General features: G+C 40.9%; 1 protein-coding gene across 1 annotated transcript in view; it reads right to left on the reverse strand.

Moving 5' to 3' along the window:
* The window catches only part of SLC12A5 (solute carrier family 12 member 5), an 82,813-nt gene that overhangs the window by 18,698 nt on the left and 46,205 nt on the right, over nt 1–17,910 (reverse strand). The window contains exons 10-13 of the mRNA XM_044297376.1: nt 15,344–15,442; nt 4,030–4,087; nt 2,870–3,044; nt 34–152 (exon numbers count right to left, since the gene is read on the reverse strand). Coding sequence (XP_044153311.1) covers nt 34–152; nt 2,870–3,044; nt 4,030–4,087; nt 15,344–15,442 — 451 coding nt within the window. The remainder of the gene's footprint in view (nt 1–33; nt 153–2,869; nt 3,045–4,029; nt 4,088–15,343; nt 15,443–17,910) is intronic.

Raw genomic sequence — 17,910 nt, forward strand, 5'->3', positions numbered from 1 at the left:
ATAAATTAAGAGACTAATACGCAATAAACATACATAGAAAGAATTGGAGCAACTTCATCCAGAGATGCTATGAGAATGCCAATCTCACAGATGCAGGCGGTCAGCAACAAAGCCCATGTTGGTTCTCCATTAGCCTTTCCATGGCCAAAAACCTGTGTGGATAATAAAAATACTAAGTGTGATGAACACTGTATGCTAATGTAATACGTTTCAATATCCACAACAATAAAAATCCCTTTCATGAAATTCAAGTGGGGAGAAACTCACAAGCATGAATATAGTATCCTTAAATACCCAAAAAAAAGTAGAATTGAGTGCATCAGATCAGGTGTAAATTATTAAAACATTGTTACATAGGATCTTTTAGATTCTGTTCGATTTAAGCCTCAGGTATTTCAGATATTTGTGTGGTATCAGCATACCTAAATCTAAATGGCTTTCTATGACCTTCAGAAAGAAGGTTATAGATGCGTGCACATCAAACAAAGGGATCTACAAAGATCACTAAACTACTGGACATTATTCCCCTGTCCAGAAGATCATTAGCATGTGAAGATTTCAAACAACAGCCAACTTGTCCAGGTTAGGCCATCTAAGCAAGTTAAGTGCAAGAACAGAAACCACAGTGCATAATTTGGCCACATTACCTCTAGTTAGCCCCCTCCCCCCCATCATTTATGTCAATGTCCATGGATCTACCATTAAAAGAAGGCAGCACAAATTAGATATGCCAGGAGTAAGCATTTGCAATTCAAAACGAAGATCAGGGCAAAACATTGGTTTACCCAAGAACACCTAGGCAGTACCCCAGGACTTCTGGAACAATATGCTCCGAAACAGATGAATTACTTGGCCACAGAACCAAAATATGTTTTGACAGTATTTCTCCAGAGGAACCTGATAACAACTGTGAAGTAAACTGGTGGAAAAACTTGCAGTCACAGTAAGGAAGAAAAAAAGACAGGAACTAGACAGTTTCCATGGCTTTACTGTGTCATGACCAAGGTGGCTCAACTTCCATCGGATGCTTGAGATAATGTAAATCATCAGCTAAAAGAAGATGCTGTGGGGGTATTTGAAATGGACTGTGCATGCAGGAAGACCATCGGGTGGATGAATTTATTCTCCATGGAGGAGTTAGAAAGAATTCCTCCCAATCAGAGACTGGTAAACAGTCATAAGAGAAGGTGTGTTTTTTTTTTTTTTCATAATGAAATGGCATACCTGAACATGTTTAAAAATACTATTGCAAATTGATTTTTAAAGGGGTTGAACCTAGACATATCCACATTTTCACCCCTCCGGCCCCCCTGACGAGCATCTGAGGGCTCTACCCAGCAGTGTATTTGGTGACGTCACCGGCACTGATGGACGGACTTCACACATCTGTAATTTACCATGGTCTGGAGTTAGACCATTAAAGCATGCCCTATTTTTGTCAGTGTTTACATATACATTATAGTCTATGGGTCTTTAAAAAAAAATGGACTCAACAAAGATGGCATCTGTGTTTCACGGGGAGATGCTGAAATTAAATTTTAGCTGTGCAGTCTCAGTGGAATACGGGAGACACACGGATGGCAAAAAACGATTACACGGACCAAACATGGATCCTTCAGGGGCATCTTCACGGATGAACCATTGACCATTTTGTCACTGATGTCATCAAGGATGTTTGAATGCAGCCTTATATTGTTCTGAGTGAAGATCAAATATTGATATGTACATCACCAGAAAAAAAAAAGCTTTAAAATGACATTAAAAGGACAAAAAATTATAAAAGTTGTGAACACTTTGTTGACTCAATACTTGCAGAGCTCTAAACCTCATCTTCCATTAACATCAGTACAATAAATGTGCACTGGGAACTTAAGGGCATGGCATTCCATGGCTGAGTGTATGAATGCAAGCCTTAAATCGCCAAGTAAAATGCTGCGCGTTGGATGGAGTGGTGTAAACCACACTTCCACTGGACTCTGAAGCATATATTGTGGAGTGATGAATTATGCTTGTCTGGCAATGTGGACAAGTCTGGGTTTGGGGAATGGCAGGAGAACTTTACCTGTCTGACTCCATTGTACCAACTGTAAAGTTTGATGGAGGAGTGATAATGATATGGGTTTGTTTTTCACATGTTAGCCTAGTCCCCTTAGTTGCAGTAAAGGGAAATCTTAATGCTTCAGCATGCCAGGACATTTTGGCTAATTGTATGCATCCAACTTTGTGGAACAGTTTTGGGAAGGCCCTGTTTATGTTCCAGCATGGCAGTGCACAAAGTAAGGTTTATAAAGGCATGGTTTGGCGAGTTTGGAGTGGAAGAACTTGTCTGGTCTGTACAGAGCCCTGACCTCAATCCCATTAAACACTTTTGGGATGAGTAGAACGGAGATAGCGAGCCAGGCCATCTTGTCCAACATCAGTGCCTGACCTCACAAATTCCCACAGACACTCCAAAATCTTATAGAAAGCCTTCCCATAAGAGTGGAAGCTGTTTAATCTGCAAACTCCATATTAATGCCTATGTCCTATTTTGATTTGGATGTCCTAAAAGCTCCTGGTAGGTGGAATGTGTAGGCGTCCCTTTACTTTTGTCCATATAGTGTATATACTTTACATAGGGTGTCCTTTTTCACATAATCGTATTAACCTATAAATTAAGCAATATATAACCAGTGAACACCAATTTAGACAATTATTATTTTCAATGGTGTTCAAAAAGCCTTATTGTTTCTTTATTTTGTTTTATCCAGGGCAAAAGTGATCTATAACATTATTGTTAGTTTTGCAAAAAATAAATAAATACCAAACACAAAGTAGCACTGTGATAAGGAACAGAACTTATTTTAAAAAGACTATATAATGGACTTACTCTAAGGAATGGTACAATGCCATCTCGAGATATTGCCTGTAGGAGACGTGGAGCACCTGTCAAGCTTTGCAAACCGGCTCCACAAGTAGAAAAGAATGAACCAATAACAATGACCCAGGGTGAAGGCCAGGACAATGTTCCCACCACTAAATTTCCATTAACAGCTTCTCCGAATCTACAAGAGATAATAATATAGCAAGTTGAAATTTTTGCTTCTAAATGATGCATATAACACAAACTATGCCTTTGGGAACAGATCATTTCAGAACTGCTAAGAAGACCATGTTATACAGGAATGTAGAACAGAGGCATAGAAAGGCAGTGATCTAGCATGTGTTAAAATCTGTCAAAAAGTTTAATAAATGCTGGACCATTCTGCCTTTCTTTTGAATGCAAGTGAGGCCTGTGTATCAGTTTGACTCAGTCTTTCCTTTCTATATTCAGTCACTGGCAAGTCTGCTCTTCAAGAAAAAAAACTTAATCCACCCTTTTCTTATGGCAGAAACAGCCAAAATGCTTGTTACTTTGATTCATTCTCGTCTTCACTACTATAACTCATTACTAATTGGTCTCCCCCTTCAGTCTGTCCTAAATGCAGCAGCCAGACTCATCAATCTGTCCACCTGCTACACCGATACCTCTAGCCTGTGCCAGTCACTTCACTGGTTTCCCATCTACCACAGAATACTGTTTAAACTTCTGAACCACAAAGCTCTCTACAGTGCTGCACCTCCCTGCATATCCTCCCTTATTTCTGTCTACCACCCTACTCGTGCTGTCCATTCTGCCAGTGATCTAAGATTAACATCCTCCATAATCTGACATAATCCGAACCACTCACTCCTGACTTTTCTCGAGCTCTCTGGAATGCACTGCTCTTGACATTCAGGTTCATTCCCAACTTCCTTAGCTTTGAAAACACATCTTTTTAGGCAAGCTTATCATGTTCCCTACACTGACTCTTCCCCGTGCCCCTCATTTTTCAGAACCGAACGTCATCTTCTCCATCTGCACTACTCTATTTAGTACAAGGATGTTTGGATCACTTAAGAAAACAATCAAAGTTCCCAAGTGAAGACTTTTACAGTGTGGTATACTAGCAATCATTTTATCATTTTAATCATTTTGTTTCACATAAAAAAAACTTTTAGGATACTTACTTGTCACGCAAAACAACACCTTCTATGCAGGCACCAAACAGAATGACAGAGGAAATATCTGTTCTGTTGTAAAGGAGAATCTTAATCATTTGACTTATGAAATCAAAACCAAACTGGTCAAATAACAACGATAAGGCTAGATTTACTTTGAATTAGTTTAATAGCTATTTTAGCAGCATCATATGCTAATACTGTACAGTCATACAAATTCAATAAAAAAAATCAGTAGAAGGGTATGTTTTCACATGGCATTTTCACTGCATTTTTTGGCACATTTTAATAGACAAAAAAATACTTTTTGGTAAATTTTGTATATTTTTTATATACAATAATAGGTTTCCCGTGGCATCTTAACAGTTAAATGTCCATGTTCGGAGTAGTCCAATCACAGACGCTGCCAACAGATGTTGCCAACCGGTTATAAGAAATTTGTCAGGTCTGGCAAGCCCTACAAAGTGCAAAACCACATGAATATTACTGCTTCCGCTGATCTCGGGTTAGTAATTTGTATGTCTATATTCACTCCCTTTCCCCCCACTGTGCACTTTCAAAGCAGACCAAGAATACATTGAGAAGACTTATCTCTCTATTATAGATGCATTCTCGGCAATCCTCTCAATGTTTTCCAAAGCTAATTTGCAGGCACACAGCAAGGGAGCAGGGGTGAATATGGACATACAAATTAGTGATCCAAGGTCACAAGTACTATTCATATACTACTGCCCTAAAAGGGAATGGGTCACCTCTATTTTTTTCTGTCAGTTAAAACAAGATTATTATTCTCTTCAATATATTTATCAATGATCTTGTAGAAGGATTGCACAGTAAAATATTAATTTTTGCAAATGACACTAAACTGTGTAAAGTAATTGACACGGAAGAGGACAGTATACTACTACAGAGAGATCTGGATAGATTGGAGGCTTGGGCAGATAAGTGGCAGATGAGATTTAGCACTGACAAATGTAAGGTTATGCACATGGGAAGGAATAATGCAAGTCACCCGTACATACTAAATGGTAAAACACTTGGTAACACTGACATGGCAAAGGACCTGGGAATTTTAGTGAACAGCAAACTAAACTGTAAAAACTAGTGTCAGGCAGCTGCTGCCAAGGCCAATAAGATAATGGTTGCATCAAAAGGGGCATAGATGCCTGTGATGAGAACATAGTCCTACCACTTTACAAATCACTAGTCAGACCACACATGGAGTACTGTGTACAGTTCTGGGCTCCTGTGAACAAGGCAGACATAGCAGAGCTGGAGAGGGTTCAGAGGAGGGCAACTAAAGTAATAACTGGAATCGGGCAATTACAGTACCCTGAAAGATTATCAAAATTAGGGTTATTCACTTTAGAAAAAAGACGACTGAGGGGAGATCTAATTACTATGTATAAATATATCAGGGGTCAGTACAGAGATCTATCCCATCATCTATTTATCCCCAGGACTGTGACTGTGACGAGGGGACATCCTCTGCGTCTGGAGGAAAGAAGGTTTGTACACAAACATAGAAAAGGATTCTTTACTGTAAGAGCAGTGAGACTCTGGAACTCTCTGCCTGAGGAGGTGGTGATGGTGAGTACAATAAAAGAGTTCAAGAGGGGCCTGGATGTATTTCTGGAGTGTAAAAATATTACAGGCTATAGCTACTAGAGAGGGATCGTTGATCCAGGGAGTTATTTTGATTAGAGTCGGGAAGGAATTTTTTCCCCCTAAAGTGGCTTCTACCTCACAGTGGCTTCTACCTCACATTTATGAAAAGCAAAACAACTTGTGGTGTGAACAAGTGATAGGTAAGTATTTTAAAACAGGATGCAATAATGTTTTCTAATATGAGCTAAACTGCAGGGTTTTGTCAGTAAAGTGACATCCAACAAAAATAATAACAAAAACGTCCCAAGTGTGAAACAAAAGTCGAAATTTACGAGTGGAAATGTCACAAATATGCAACATCAATTTTGTAAGATACCGCTTGATTGGCTCTCTCAAATGACCAAGTGCAGTTGCTTAGATGCTGCATATGGATGAATGGTTCCGATGAGTGCTACTGTAAAGTGAACAGCAGTAAGTGCTATTACTATCCCTTCATGAGCCTGTATGTTAGGGGGGAGGGATCCTATCACACCCTGAAAAGAATGACCCTATCTGGAATCGGACATTAAAAAGGCCCCTCACCCTACAAAATGTCCCTCACACCTAGTCCCAACATGCTTCATCCAGTAAGGTTTCTTCAGGGGATAAGGGTATGGCAAAGCAACCTAATGCAACTAATGAGGAGGATAAAAATAGGGTGGTTAGGAAGATATATACAGTACAGACCAAAAGTTTGGACACACCATCTCATTCAAAGAGTTTTCTTTATTTTCATGACTATGAAAATTGTAGATTTACACTGGAGGCATCAAAACTATGAATTAACACATGTGGAATTATATAAATAACAAAAAAGTGTGAAACAACTGAAAATATGTCATATTCTAGGTTCTTCAAAGTAGCTACCTTTTGCTTTGATTACTGCTTTGCACACTTTTGACATTCTCTTGATGAGCTTCAAGAGGTAGTCACCTGAAATGGTTTTCACTTCACAGGTGTGCCCTGTCAGGTTTAATTAGTGGGATTTCTTGCCTTATAAATGGGGTTGGGACCATCAGTTGCGTTGTGGAGAAGTCAGGTGCATACACAGCTGAGTCCTACTGAATAGACTGTTAGAATTTGTATTATGGCAAGAAAAAAGCAGCTAAGTAAAGAAAAAACGAGTGGCCATCATTACTTTAAGAAATGAAGGTCAGTCAGTCCGAAAAATTGGGAAAACTTTGAAAGTGTCCCCAAGTGCAGTAACAAAAGCCATCAAGCGCTACAAATAAACTGGCTCACATGCGGACCACCCCAGGAAAGGAAGACCAGGAGTCACCTCTGCTGCGGAGGATAAGTTCATCCGAGTCACCAGCCTCAGAAATCGCAGGTTAACAGCAGCTCAGATTAGAGACCAGGTCAATGCCACACAGAGTTCTAGCAGCAGACACATCTCTAGAACAACTGTTAAAAGGAGACTGTGTGAATCAGGCCTTCATGGTAGAATATCTGCTAGGAAACCACTGCTAAGGACAGGCAACAAGCAGAAGAAACTTGTTTGGGCTAAAGAACACAAGGAATGGACATTAGACCAGTAGAAATCTGTGCTTTAGTCTGATTAGTCAAAATTTGAGATCTTTGGTTCCAACCACCGTGTCTTTGTGCAACGCAGAAAAGGTGAACGGATGGACTCTACATGCCTGGTTCCCACCGTGAAGCATGGAGGAGGAGGTGTGATGGTGTGGGGGTGCTTTGCTGGTGACACTGTTGGGGATTTATTCAAAATTGAAGGCATACTGAACCAGCATGGCTACCACAGCATCTTGCAGCGGCATGCTATTCCATCCGGTTTGCGTTTAGTTGGACCATCATTTATTTTTCAACAGGACAATGACCCCAAACACACCTCCAGGCTGTGAAAGGGCTATTTGACCATGAAGGAGAGTGATTAGGTGCTGCGCCAGATGACCTGGTCTCCACAGTCACCGGACCTGAACCAAATCGAGATGGTTTGGGGTGAGCTGGACCGCAGAGTGAAGGCAAAAGGGCCAACATGTGCTAAGCATCTCTGGGAACTCCTTCAAGACTGTTGGAAGACCATTTCAGATGACTACCTCTTGAAGCTCATCAAGAGTGTACTTTGAAGAACCTAGAATATGACATATTTTCAGTTGTTTCAAACTTTTTTGTTATGTATATAATTCCACATGTGTTAATTCATAGTTTTGATGCCTTCGGTGTGAATCTACAATTTTCATAGTCATGAAAATAAAGAAAACTCTTTGAATGAGGTGCGTCCAAACTTTTGGTCTGTACTGTGTATCTATATATATATATATATATATACCTTCCTAGCCACCCTATATATATATATATATATATATATATATAGTGGATATAAAAAGTCTACACACCCCTGTTAAAATGTCAGGTTTCTGTGCTATAAAAAAACGAGACAAAGATAAATAATTTCAGAACTTTTTCCACCTTTAATGTGACCTATAAACTGTACAACATAATTGAAAAACAAACTGAAACCTTTTAGGTGGAGGTAAAAAAAAAAAAAAAAAAACTTAAATAACGTGGTTGCATAAGTGTGCACACCCTCTTATAACTGGGGATGTAGCTGTGTTCAGAATTAAGCAATCACATTCTAAATCATGCTAAATAGGAGTCAGCATACACCTGCCATCATTCAAAGTGCCTCTGATTAACCCCAAATAAAGTTCAGCTGCTCTAGTTGGTCTTTCCTGAAATGTTCTTAGTCGCATCCCACAGCAAAAGCCATGGTCCAGAGAGAGCTTCCAAAACATCAGAGGGATCTCATTGTTAAAAGGTCTCAGTCAGGAGAAGGGTACAAAATAATTTCCATGGCATTAGATATACCATGGAACCCAGTGAAGACAGTCATCATCAAGTGGAGAAAATATGGCACAACAGTGACATTACCAAGAACTGGACGTCCCTCCAAAATTGATGAAAAGACGAGAAGACAACTGGTCTGGGAGGCTACCAAGAGGCCTACAGCAACATTAAAGGAGCTTCAGGAATATCTGGCAAGTACTGGCTGTGTGGTACATGTGACAACAATCTCCCGTATTCTTCATATGTCTGGGCTATGGGGTAGAGTGGCAAGACGAAAGCCTTTTCTTATGAAGAAAAACATCCAAGCCAGGCTGCATTTTGCAAAAACACATCTGAAGTCTCCCAAAGGCATGTGGGAAAAGATGTTATGGTCTGATGAAACCAAGGTTGAACTTTTTGGCCATATTTCCAAAAGATATGTTTGGCGCAAAAACAACACTGCACATCACTAAAAGAACACCATACATACCCACAGTGAAGCATGGTGGTGGCGGCATCATGCTTTGGGGCTGTTTTTCTTCAGCTGGAACTGGGGCCTTAGTTAAGCTACAGGGAATTATGAACAGTTCCAAATACCAGTCAATATTGGCACAAAACCTTCAGGCTTTTGCTAGAAAGCTGAACATGAAGAGGAACTTCATCTTTCAGCTTGACAACAACCCAAAGCATAATAAAAATCACAGCAGTGAGAGGTATACTTTGGTTGCAATTTATTTTTTGCAGGTTATATGCGACATACACGTGAACGCGTTTTCGGCTATATTAGCCTTCATCAGACACATTGCCGCTGGAGATGAAAGGGAAATGTGAAGGACACACAGATGTAGATCAGGTGCTGTCAGCACCAGTGGTTTGAGGTGTGTGGCACACCTCAAACCACTGGTGCTGACAGCACCTGATCTACATCTCTGTGTCCTTCACATTTCCCTTTCATCTCCAGCGGCAATGTGTCTGATGAAGGCTAATATAGCCGAAAACGCGTTCACGTGTATGTCGCATATAACCTGCAAAAAATAAAATTGCAACCAAAGTATACCTCTCACTGCTGTGATTTTTATTATACTAAATTCTGGGGTGGGAACCCTATGCACAGCGGAGAAAACCCGGTGTGAACTAATTTGTTCTACAACAACCCAAAGCATACATCCAAATCAACAAAGGAATGGCTTCACCAGAAGAAGAATAACGTTTTGGAATGGCCCAGCCAGAGCCCAGACCTGAATCCAATTGAAAATCTGTGGGGTGATCTGAAGAGGGCTGTGCACAGGAGATGCCCTCACAATCTGACAGATTTGGAGTGTTTTTGCAAAGAAGAGTGGGCAAATCTTGCCGAGTCAAAATGTGCCATGCTGATAGACTCATACCCAAAAAGACAGTGCTGTAATAAAATCAAAAGGTGCTTCAACAAATAATTAGTTTAAGGGTGTACACACTTATGCAGCCATATTACTTTATTTTTATATTTTTTCTTCCCTTTTCCCATAAAGATTTCAGTTTGTTTTTCAATTGAGTTGTACAGTTTATAGGTCACATTAAAGGTGGAAAATGTTCTGAAATGATTTATCTTTGTCTAATTTTTTTTACATCAGAGAAACCTGAAATTTTAACGGGTGTGTAGACTTTTTATATCCATTGTATATATAGTGATCACATGAATTAGATGGTCAGGGATCACAAAAGGAGGGCCTTGTAGCCTGTGGGTTGAAGGAAGAGACAAAACAAGTATGCTGCTGTCACACCAATGATCACTATAGCCACTCTATATTTGTCCTCCTCATTAGTTGTGTTAAGTTAAATATATAACTACACCATTGACACAAGAAGGAAAACAATAGTGGACACCCAAAACTCCTTAGCACATGGTCAGGAACAGACATACATTTGTACTTCCAGCCAGAGACCAATACAGTGAACATACAGGCCAGATGGCAGTTCTACACAGGCACTCTTCAAAGTATACAGGTAGCAATTGATTTCATTACAGTGTGCTAAAGTTATAACAGATTTCTACACATTACAACAGAGAACTATGAGTCTCACTTCCTTCTGGGAATCGCATCCCCACCTATCCCTTGGTTGAACTTGATGAACTTATGTCTTTTTTCAACCGTATTAGGCTTCTTTGACACTAGCATTTTTACTGGATCCGACAGGGTTCAGCAAAAACGCTTCTGTTACTGATAATACAACCATCTGCATCACTTATGAACAGATTTGGTTGTATTATCTTTAACATGGGCTCCGATATGTTCCTGACAGGAATATATTGGCAAAAGTCTCAGCTTTTAATATCTGCTTGTATGACTAGCTAGTATAGTCAGTGGTATATCTGTTTGGTGCATTTTTTTTCTGCGATTTATCTTTAACATACCCAAGATGGATCCGTCATAAATACCATTGAAAGTCAATGGAGGAACGGATCAGTTTTCGATTGTGTCAGAGAAAACGGATCCGTCCCAATTGGCTTGCATTGTGGGTCATGCCGAATCCGTCTTGCTCTGCATCCCAGGACAGAATGCTGTAGTTTGCTCTCCAAATGCATTTTGGAGCATTTCCATTCATCCATTTTCGTTCTGTTCCGTTTTGTCCACATTGACAATGAATGGGGACAAAACTGAAGCGTTTTTTTTTTTCCGATATTAAGACCCTATGATGGATCTTAATACCGGAAAATCTTAATGCAAGAGTGAAAGTAACCTTAACTATGTATTGTATTGATGTGATTTGTGTATATGTTGTTAAAAAGAAAAGAAAAAACAAAACAAAACCTTAACTATGTAATACACATCACACTTTCCTGACATGTCTGTTGTAATAAATACACTACTTAACATTGAATTTGCAACAAAAAGAAAGAAAAGTCATGGAATTACAGAAATCACAAGATCGATAGTCATGTTAATGATATGCAAATGATAAAAATGGAAACAAAATAGTAAAAAAACATTGATTTATTCAATATCAAGTATGTGCACCATGTGCAGAAATACATGCGCTTACACGCCTTGGCGTGCTATCAGTAAAGCTTTTAAGGGTTGTCTGAGAAATATTCTGCCACGCTGAATGCACTTTGGCATTCAGACCATCCAAATCCACTGCTAGCAGCTCCCTTTGGATTGCTGACCACTGATATTCTAGATGTGCTCAATGGGAGACAAGTCGGGAGACACTATAGGCCATGGTATCCTGTTTAGGCCACACAGATTGCTCACAGTAGCATGAGCAACATGAGGCCTGGCATTGTCCTGTTAACAAATAGCTCCTGGGACATCTTTGAGAAAATGTCAGACCACTGGTTCCACGACCAAATGAATGTAACATCAAGATGTTAGTGTACCTGAAATGAAGACTAGAGGGTCTGGCTAGCATACATTATGACACCACAATCCTGGGAGTAGGACTAGTGTGATATTTCCTTGTGAAGGCCTCTTAATGGTGTTGGTCACATGGGCTCCAGACCAATCTCTAGCTGTCATTGCATCCAAGATAAATAGGGGTGTTTATGATAGCTTTTAGCAGTTTTGTGAGGTCAATGAACACCTGTAGTTGGATGTCTGACTTGTAACCTAATGTTATGCTAACACCCTCTGATGGCTTGTGTAGACACTGTTCTTGGGATGTTACGTGCAATTTCACCTACAGTACAGAATGGATTACTACACACCATTCTTCTAACCAGACGATCCATCCGTGCAGATGATTGTCTTTGTGCACCTCTTGCTGTCATTCCAGTTTACTGTTGTTCTCCCAACCACTGACACACACAACAATGACCAGTGCTAACATCTCAGCATAGGCGCATAGTGATCTGCTGGGGTGATAAACCAAGGTCTCTCAAACCTGTGTTCTGTTCCTCTAGGTTTGCGATAAGTAGAGATAACTGGCACGTAACGAACAGGAGGCATCACACAATCATCCCACACGACTTGATGTGATTTTTGGGGTTTCATGTGGCTAAAAAACTGCTTTTCACTCTGGCCTTTATGTCCCTCCCACATGTCACAGATCTAGATGCTTGAAAATGTGATCGCTTGCACCTTAGTGACACCTACTTCTTTGATTTGCATAACAAAGAATCTAAACGGACATAGTGGATATGTGGAAGACATCACACGCATGCACAGTCCTCACTGTGGTATACAGCACTATTTTTCATCAAAATTATGTACACCTTTGACGTATCCTCAAGACAGATCATCAATATCAGATTGGCGGGTCCCAGTGGTCCCGCCGATTAACTGTTAGAAGGGGTCATGGTGCTTGTGCAAGTGCTGTGTGCTTTTATTGCTTACCTCCACATTTAACTGCAACTCATTGCCCCATTCATTTGAATGAAAGAGTAAGCTGTAATTACACTGCACCACTGGTACAAGGGAGACGGCGCTCGCACAAGCACCATGGCCCCCTCAAGCAGCTAAGGCTGCTTTCACACTAGCGTTCGGGTTTCCGTTCGTGAGCTCCGTTTGAAGGAGCTCACGAGCGGACCCGAACGCAGCCGTCCAGCCCTGATGCAGTCTGAATGGAGGCGGATCCGCTCAGACTGCATCAGTCTGGCGGCGTTCCGCCTCCGCTCCGCTCGCCTCCGCCCGGACAGGCGGACAGCTGAACGCTGCTTGCAGCGTTCGGGTGTCCGCCTGGCCGTGCGGAGGCGTGCGGATCCGTCCAGACTTACAATGTAAGTCAATGGGGACGGATCCGTTTGAAGATGCCACAATGTGGCTCAATCTTCAAGCGGATCCGTCCCCCATTGACTTTACATTGAAAGTCTGGACGGATCCGTCCCAGGCTATTTTCACACTTAGCTTTTTTTAGCTAATATAATGCAGACGGATCCGTTCTGAACGGAGCCTCCGTCTGCATTATTATGGGCGGATCCGTTCAGAACGGATCCGCCCGAACGCTAGTGTGAAAGTAGCCTAAATTGTCGGGGGTAGTGGGTGTCAGACCTCCGCCGATCTGATATTGATGACCTCTCCTAAAGTATGCTCACACAGCATAACCTCTTTAATACTATAGACATATCACTCATTACAAGCATTGTAAAAACTTTACAAACATCACTCATATTGTTATACATACTTGCTTGTTTTGTAGGTAAGACAGGCACTGACATCTTTGCTGGTATCAGGCCTTGGCAATGCTAAGCCCCATATCTCACAATTAAAGGGGTGGTCCCATGAAAAATATTCTACAGTTTTCAAACCAGCACCTGGATCTGAATACTTTTGTAATTGCATGGAACAATTTAGTATAGCTAAAATGTATCTCTATAGCACCACCTGCTGTTTATATATTTTTTTATTTCATTGCCCAATTTACTGAGAAGGCCGCACATGCTCAGTTTCATCCTTCAACTGCCCCCTGAGCTGTGGATTGTCTGGCAGGCTGTTCCCCTGCTGGATCCGTACAAAAGTTTGCACACGTGTGCTGCCGGAAGTCCACTCTGGCCCCATTCACTATAATGGGGACGGGTCAGAGATGCAGCCGCAGCAAGGCAAACATGCCGAGAGGCAGCTGGACAAAAACCGCAGCTTGCTGCCAGAACTGCCTGCCAGACAATCCTAACGCCAGTTTAAAAGAAGCCTAAGGCCTCTTTCACACGGGCGTTGTGGGAAAATGTGCGGGTGCGTAGCGGGAACACCCGCGATTTTTCAGCGCGAGTGCAAAACATTGTAATGCGTTGTGCACTCGCGTGAGAAAAATTGCGCGTGTTTGGTACCCAAACCCGAACTTCTTCACAGAAGTTCGGGCTTGGGATCGGTGTTCTGTAGATTGTACTATTTTCCCTTATAACGTGGTTATAAGGGAAAATAATAGCATTCTGAATACAGAATGCATAGTAAAATAGTGCTGGAGGGGTTAAAAAAAATTATAATAATTTAACTCACCTTAGTCCACTTGCTCGCGTAGCCGGCATCTCCTTCTGTCTTTATCCTAGCTTTGTGTAGCAACAGGACCTGTGGTGACGTCACTCCGGTCATCACATGATCCATCACCATGGTAAAAGATCATGTGATGACCGTTACGTCACCAAAGGTCCTGTTGCTACACAAAGCTAGGATGAAGACAGAAGGAGATGCCGGCTACGCGAGCAAGTGGACTAAGGTGAGTTACATTTTTTATTTATTTTTTAACCCCTCCAGCGCTATTTTACTATGCATTCTGTATTCAGAATGCTATTATTTTCCATTATAACCATGATCGGGTCTCCATCCCAATCGTCTCCTAGCAACCGTGCGTGTAAATCGCACCGCATCCGCACTTGCTTGTGGATGCTTGCGATTTTCACACAAACCCATTCACTTCTATGGGGCCTGCGTTGCGTGAACAACCCACAAAGAGGAGCATGCTGTGATTTTCACGCAACGCACAAGGGATGCGTGAAAATCACTGCTCATGTGAAAAGCCCCATAGAAATGAATGGGTCAGGATTCAGTGCGGGTGCAATATGTTCACTTCACGCATTACACCCGCGCGGAATACTCGCCCGTGTGAAAGGGGCCTAAAGGTACCGTCGATTACCCGATGAACGAATAATCGCATCTTTTATTCAGTCACAAAAATCATTGCCAGCAACAGATCAGGCCGTCTAATCAAGCTCTGCTGCTGGCATATAATGATTCTGTATGGGGATGAGCGATGGCATCTCCTCCCATACTGTGGAGGAGATCTCTGCATGTAATTGTAGAGGTCTCCTTCACTGACGAGCGGGCGATTGTCGGGAAGCAGCAGTGTAATACAGCCCTTTCTCTATATTGATGGACTTACCAGTGCACAACAGCATCAAGCAGCATGTTTCTCAGCTCAGGCAAGAGTAATCTTGTGGTTGTAGTAATCTAATTTAAATTATTACTCTATTTGTTAAGGATACATACAAAAGAAGTAGTGGCAATAGCCATTATAGTGCCGATAGGAATAGATTTTTGTGCATCACGGAGATCTCCAGATCTGTTAGAACCAGCCATTATTCCTGTGGGATTGAAAAAAAAGTGAGAAGTGAAAGTAATTACTCAGGTACAAGGTGATAGCGTCTACAGAGTATAATAATGCTGTTACCGTGATTCACACGCACCCTACCTTTTGCACTTCAATGCATTTATCTCCCTTATCTATAGACCTATTTATTAATTTGAAGGTGAGAATACATTTGGTTTTGATGCCGTTGATTTGGTATGAACTTTTTAGTTTGCCACATTTTAATTAGATTTGCGAGTGTGACAATTCAGTGGGTTTTTATAAAGCCATGGGGGATATTTGCAAATTTTCTGATAAAGCACATTATCTTTCTCATTCTTATGTATGTGTTCTTTTTATCATTGCTTTTAGGTACTTGCTTTCAAGGAATTTGCTTATTAAATCACTACACAGAAGTGTTATCATAGGTTCTCATTAAAGCTCAATTATCTCAAACTGTGAAAAGTGATTAAAAATATTGTCAGGCTGAATATTCCAATGCTCAAATTACATCCTCCCACAGATACTCCTCTTTTAATCAAACAAGAGGCAGGTGAAGCAGAAGTGCGTCTTCAATCACCGAATACAATAAAGATAAGAAACGAAAGCAAACTGACCGACATAAAGTCGGATTTCTTAAAAGAACAGGATCACACACCTTTTTCACTAAACAAAATCTTTAATATCATTTGTAACTGGAGAAATTATTTGCAGCCTCTGTTGCAACTATGCGAGAGAAAGCTTTTTAAAAAGCAGTCGGAAAAACTGAGTGTGGGAGCTGGCAAACATGTTTGGTTCTAAAGAGTGTTTTGTCTAAAGCGTCTTTTACATGGGCTGAGAATCGCTAGAATAATCACTAATGAGCAGTGTAAATGTACTTGCTGATTACCAATGAACGAGCAAAACGCTCATTCATCGGGTAATTCGATCATTTGTGTGCACACAAAAATCTTGGTTTGCCGGCAGGAGATCTGTGTAAACACGATCTGCTGCCGGCTAACAAGTCAGTATGAGGAAGAGCGATGGCATTAGCGATCGCTCCACCCCACACTCTGGAGGAGAACTCTGCTTGTAAATGCAATGATCTCCTCCACCAGGGAGAGGCAGATTTTCAGGAACGAACCCTTCCTTCCCGACAATCTGCTGCTCTGGCGTCCCATGTAAAGGGACCTTAAGTGTGTGATTTGAGATTAAGAGAATTTCGATTTGGGGACTTTAGAATGGGATCAACTCCATATGTTTATCTGTGTAATTGCATTTATATAATTTATCTTGTTTCTTTCTTTATTGCATAATCCCCATTAGTAAATATATGCACCATGATTAACAGTGCAGTCCAGTGTACAACGTTGCTGTGCAAGATGTGTGCAGGTATTTTTAGGACAGACTTGGGGGAGGATGTCAGCATGGGGGTGCAGGAAAGTGAGGCAGCTAGCTGGGTGACAAAAAGCATAGTAGAGGGAAGGTTTTCAGGGAGGCTAGTCCAGATCTGGCACACCTCAACAAATTGTGTGCAGGTATTTTTGGGACCGATGAGGGGGATGTTAGTTTAAGATTAGCACTGCTGCAGTAAGGGACTAGGAGTGCAGGGCAGGCTAGACAGATACTGGTAGTGGGGAGTTCAGATAGGGCAATTTGTGACAAAGAATATGATTATCGAATGTTGTGTTGTTTTCCTAGCCCTCGATTTGAACATATCGCAGCTCGGGTGACATAGTTTCACATATTGAAATAAAGACAAAGGTCCATCAAGTTCAACCTTTTTCTGACCAATTATACAGTATTTTTAGAATAATTATAGCCCTCACTGATGTTTGCTATTAGATAAGCACCTAGTCCTTTTTTATTTTTACCATTTGACGTTACCACCTCTCGGGGAAAGGACATTCCATAATGTGAGTGCTCTAACTGTAAAGAATTCCGTCCTGTATAGATGTCACCTTTCTGCCAAACATTATTAATGTCCCCTGATACTTTGTAAAGCCCTTTCTTTGTATTGACCACCTATGTATTCGTACATGTAAATAAGATCATCTCTAAGGCATTTTTTTTTTTCCAAGCTGAACAATCCCATTTTTTAAGCCCCTCAAGAGAGACCTTCTATCCCATTTAATAATCTGGTCGCTCGTCTCTGAACCCTTTCTAGCTCTTTTATATCCTTTACAGTACATGGAGCCCAAAACTGAATTTCATACTCAAGATGTGTCTTTACAATGGATTTATAAAGGGGTAGTATTACATTGGGATCACAGTTTTTTTCTCTCTTTTTATACACCTTAAATTCTAATTTGCTTTTGCAACTGCTGCCTGACATTGAGTACTGCTGCTTGGCTTATTTGTAATCAGAATAACCAAGACCTTTTCTTTTTCTGTATTCCATTCACTGTGTTTGCAGGTTACTTCACATTTATCAACATTAAAATTCATCAGTCACATTCTTGCCTATGCCGTCAGCTTATCTAGGTCTTTCAGTAATATTTGACA

This window comes from Bufo gargarizans, chromosome 6 (genome assembly GCF_014858855.1).
Source record: "Bufo gargarizans isolate SCDJY-AF-19 chromosome 6, ASM1485885v1, whole genome shotgun sequence".
Lineage (NCBI taxonomy): Eukaryota > Metazoa > Chordata > Amphibia > Anura > Bufonidae > Bufo > Bufo gargarizans.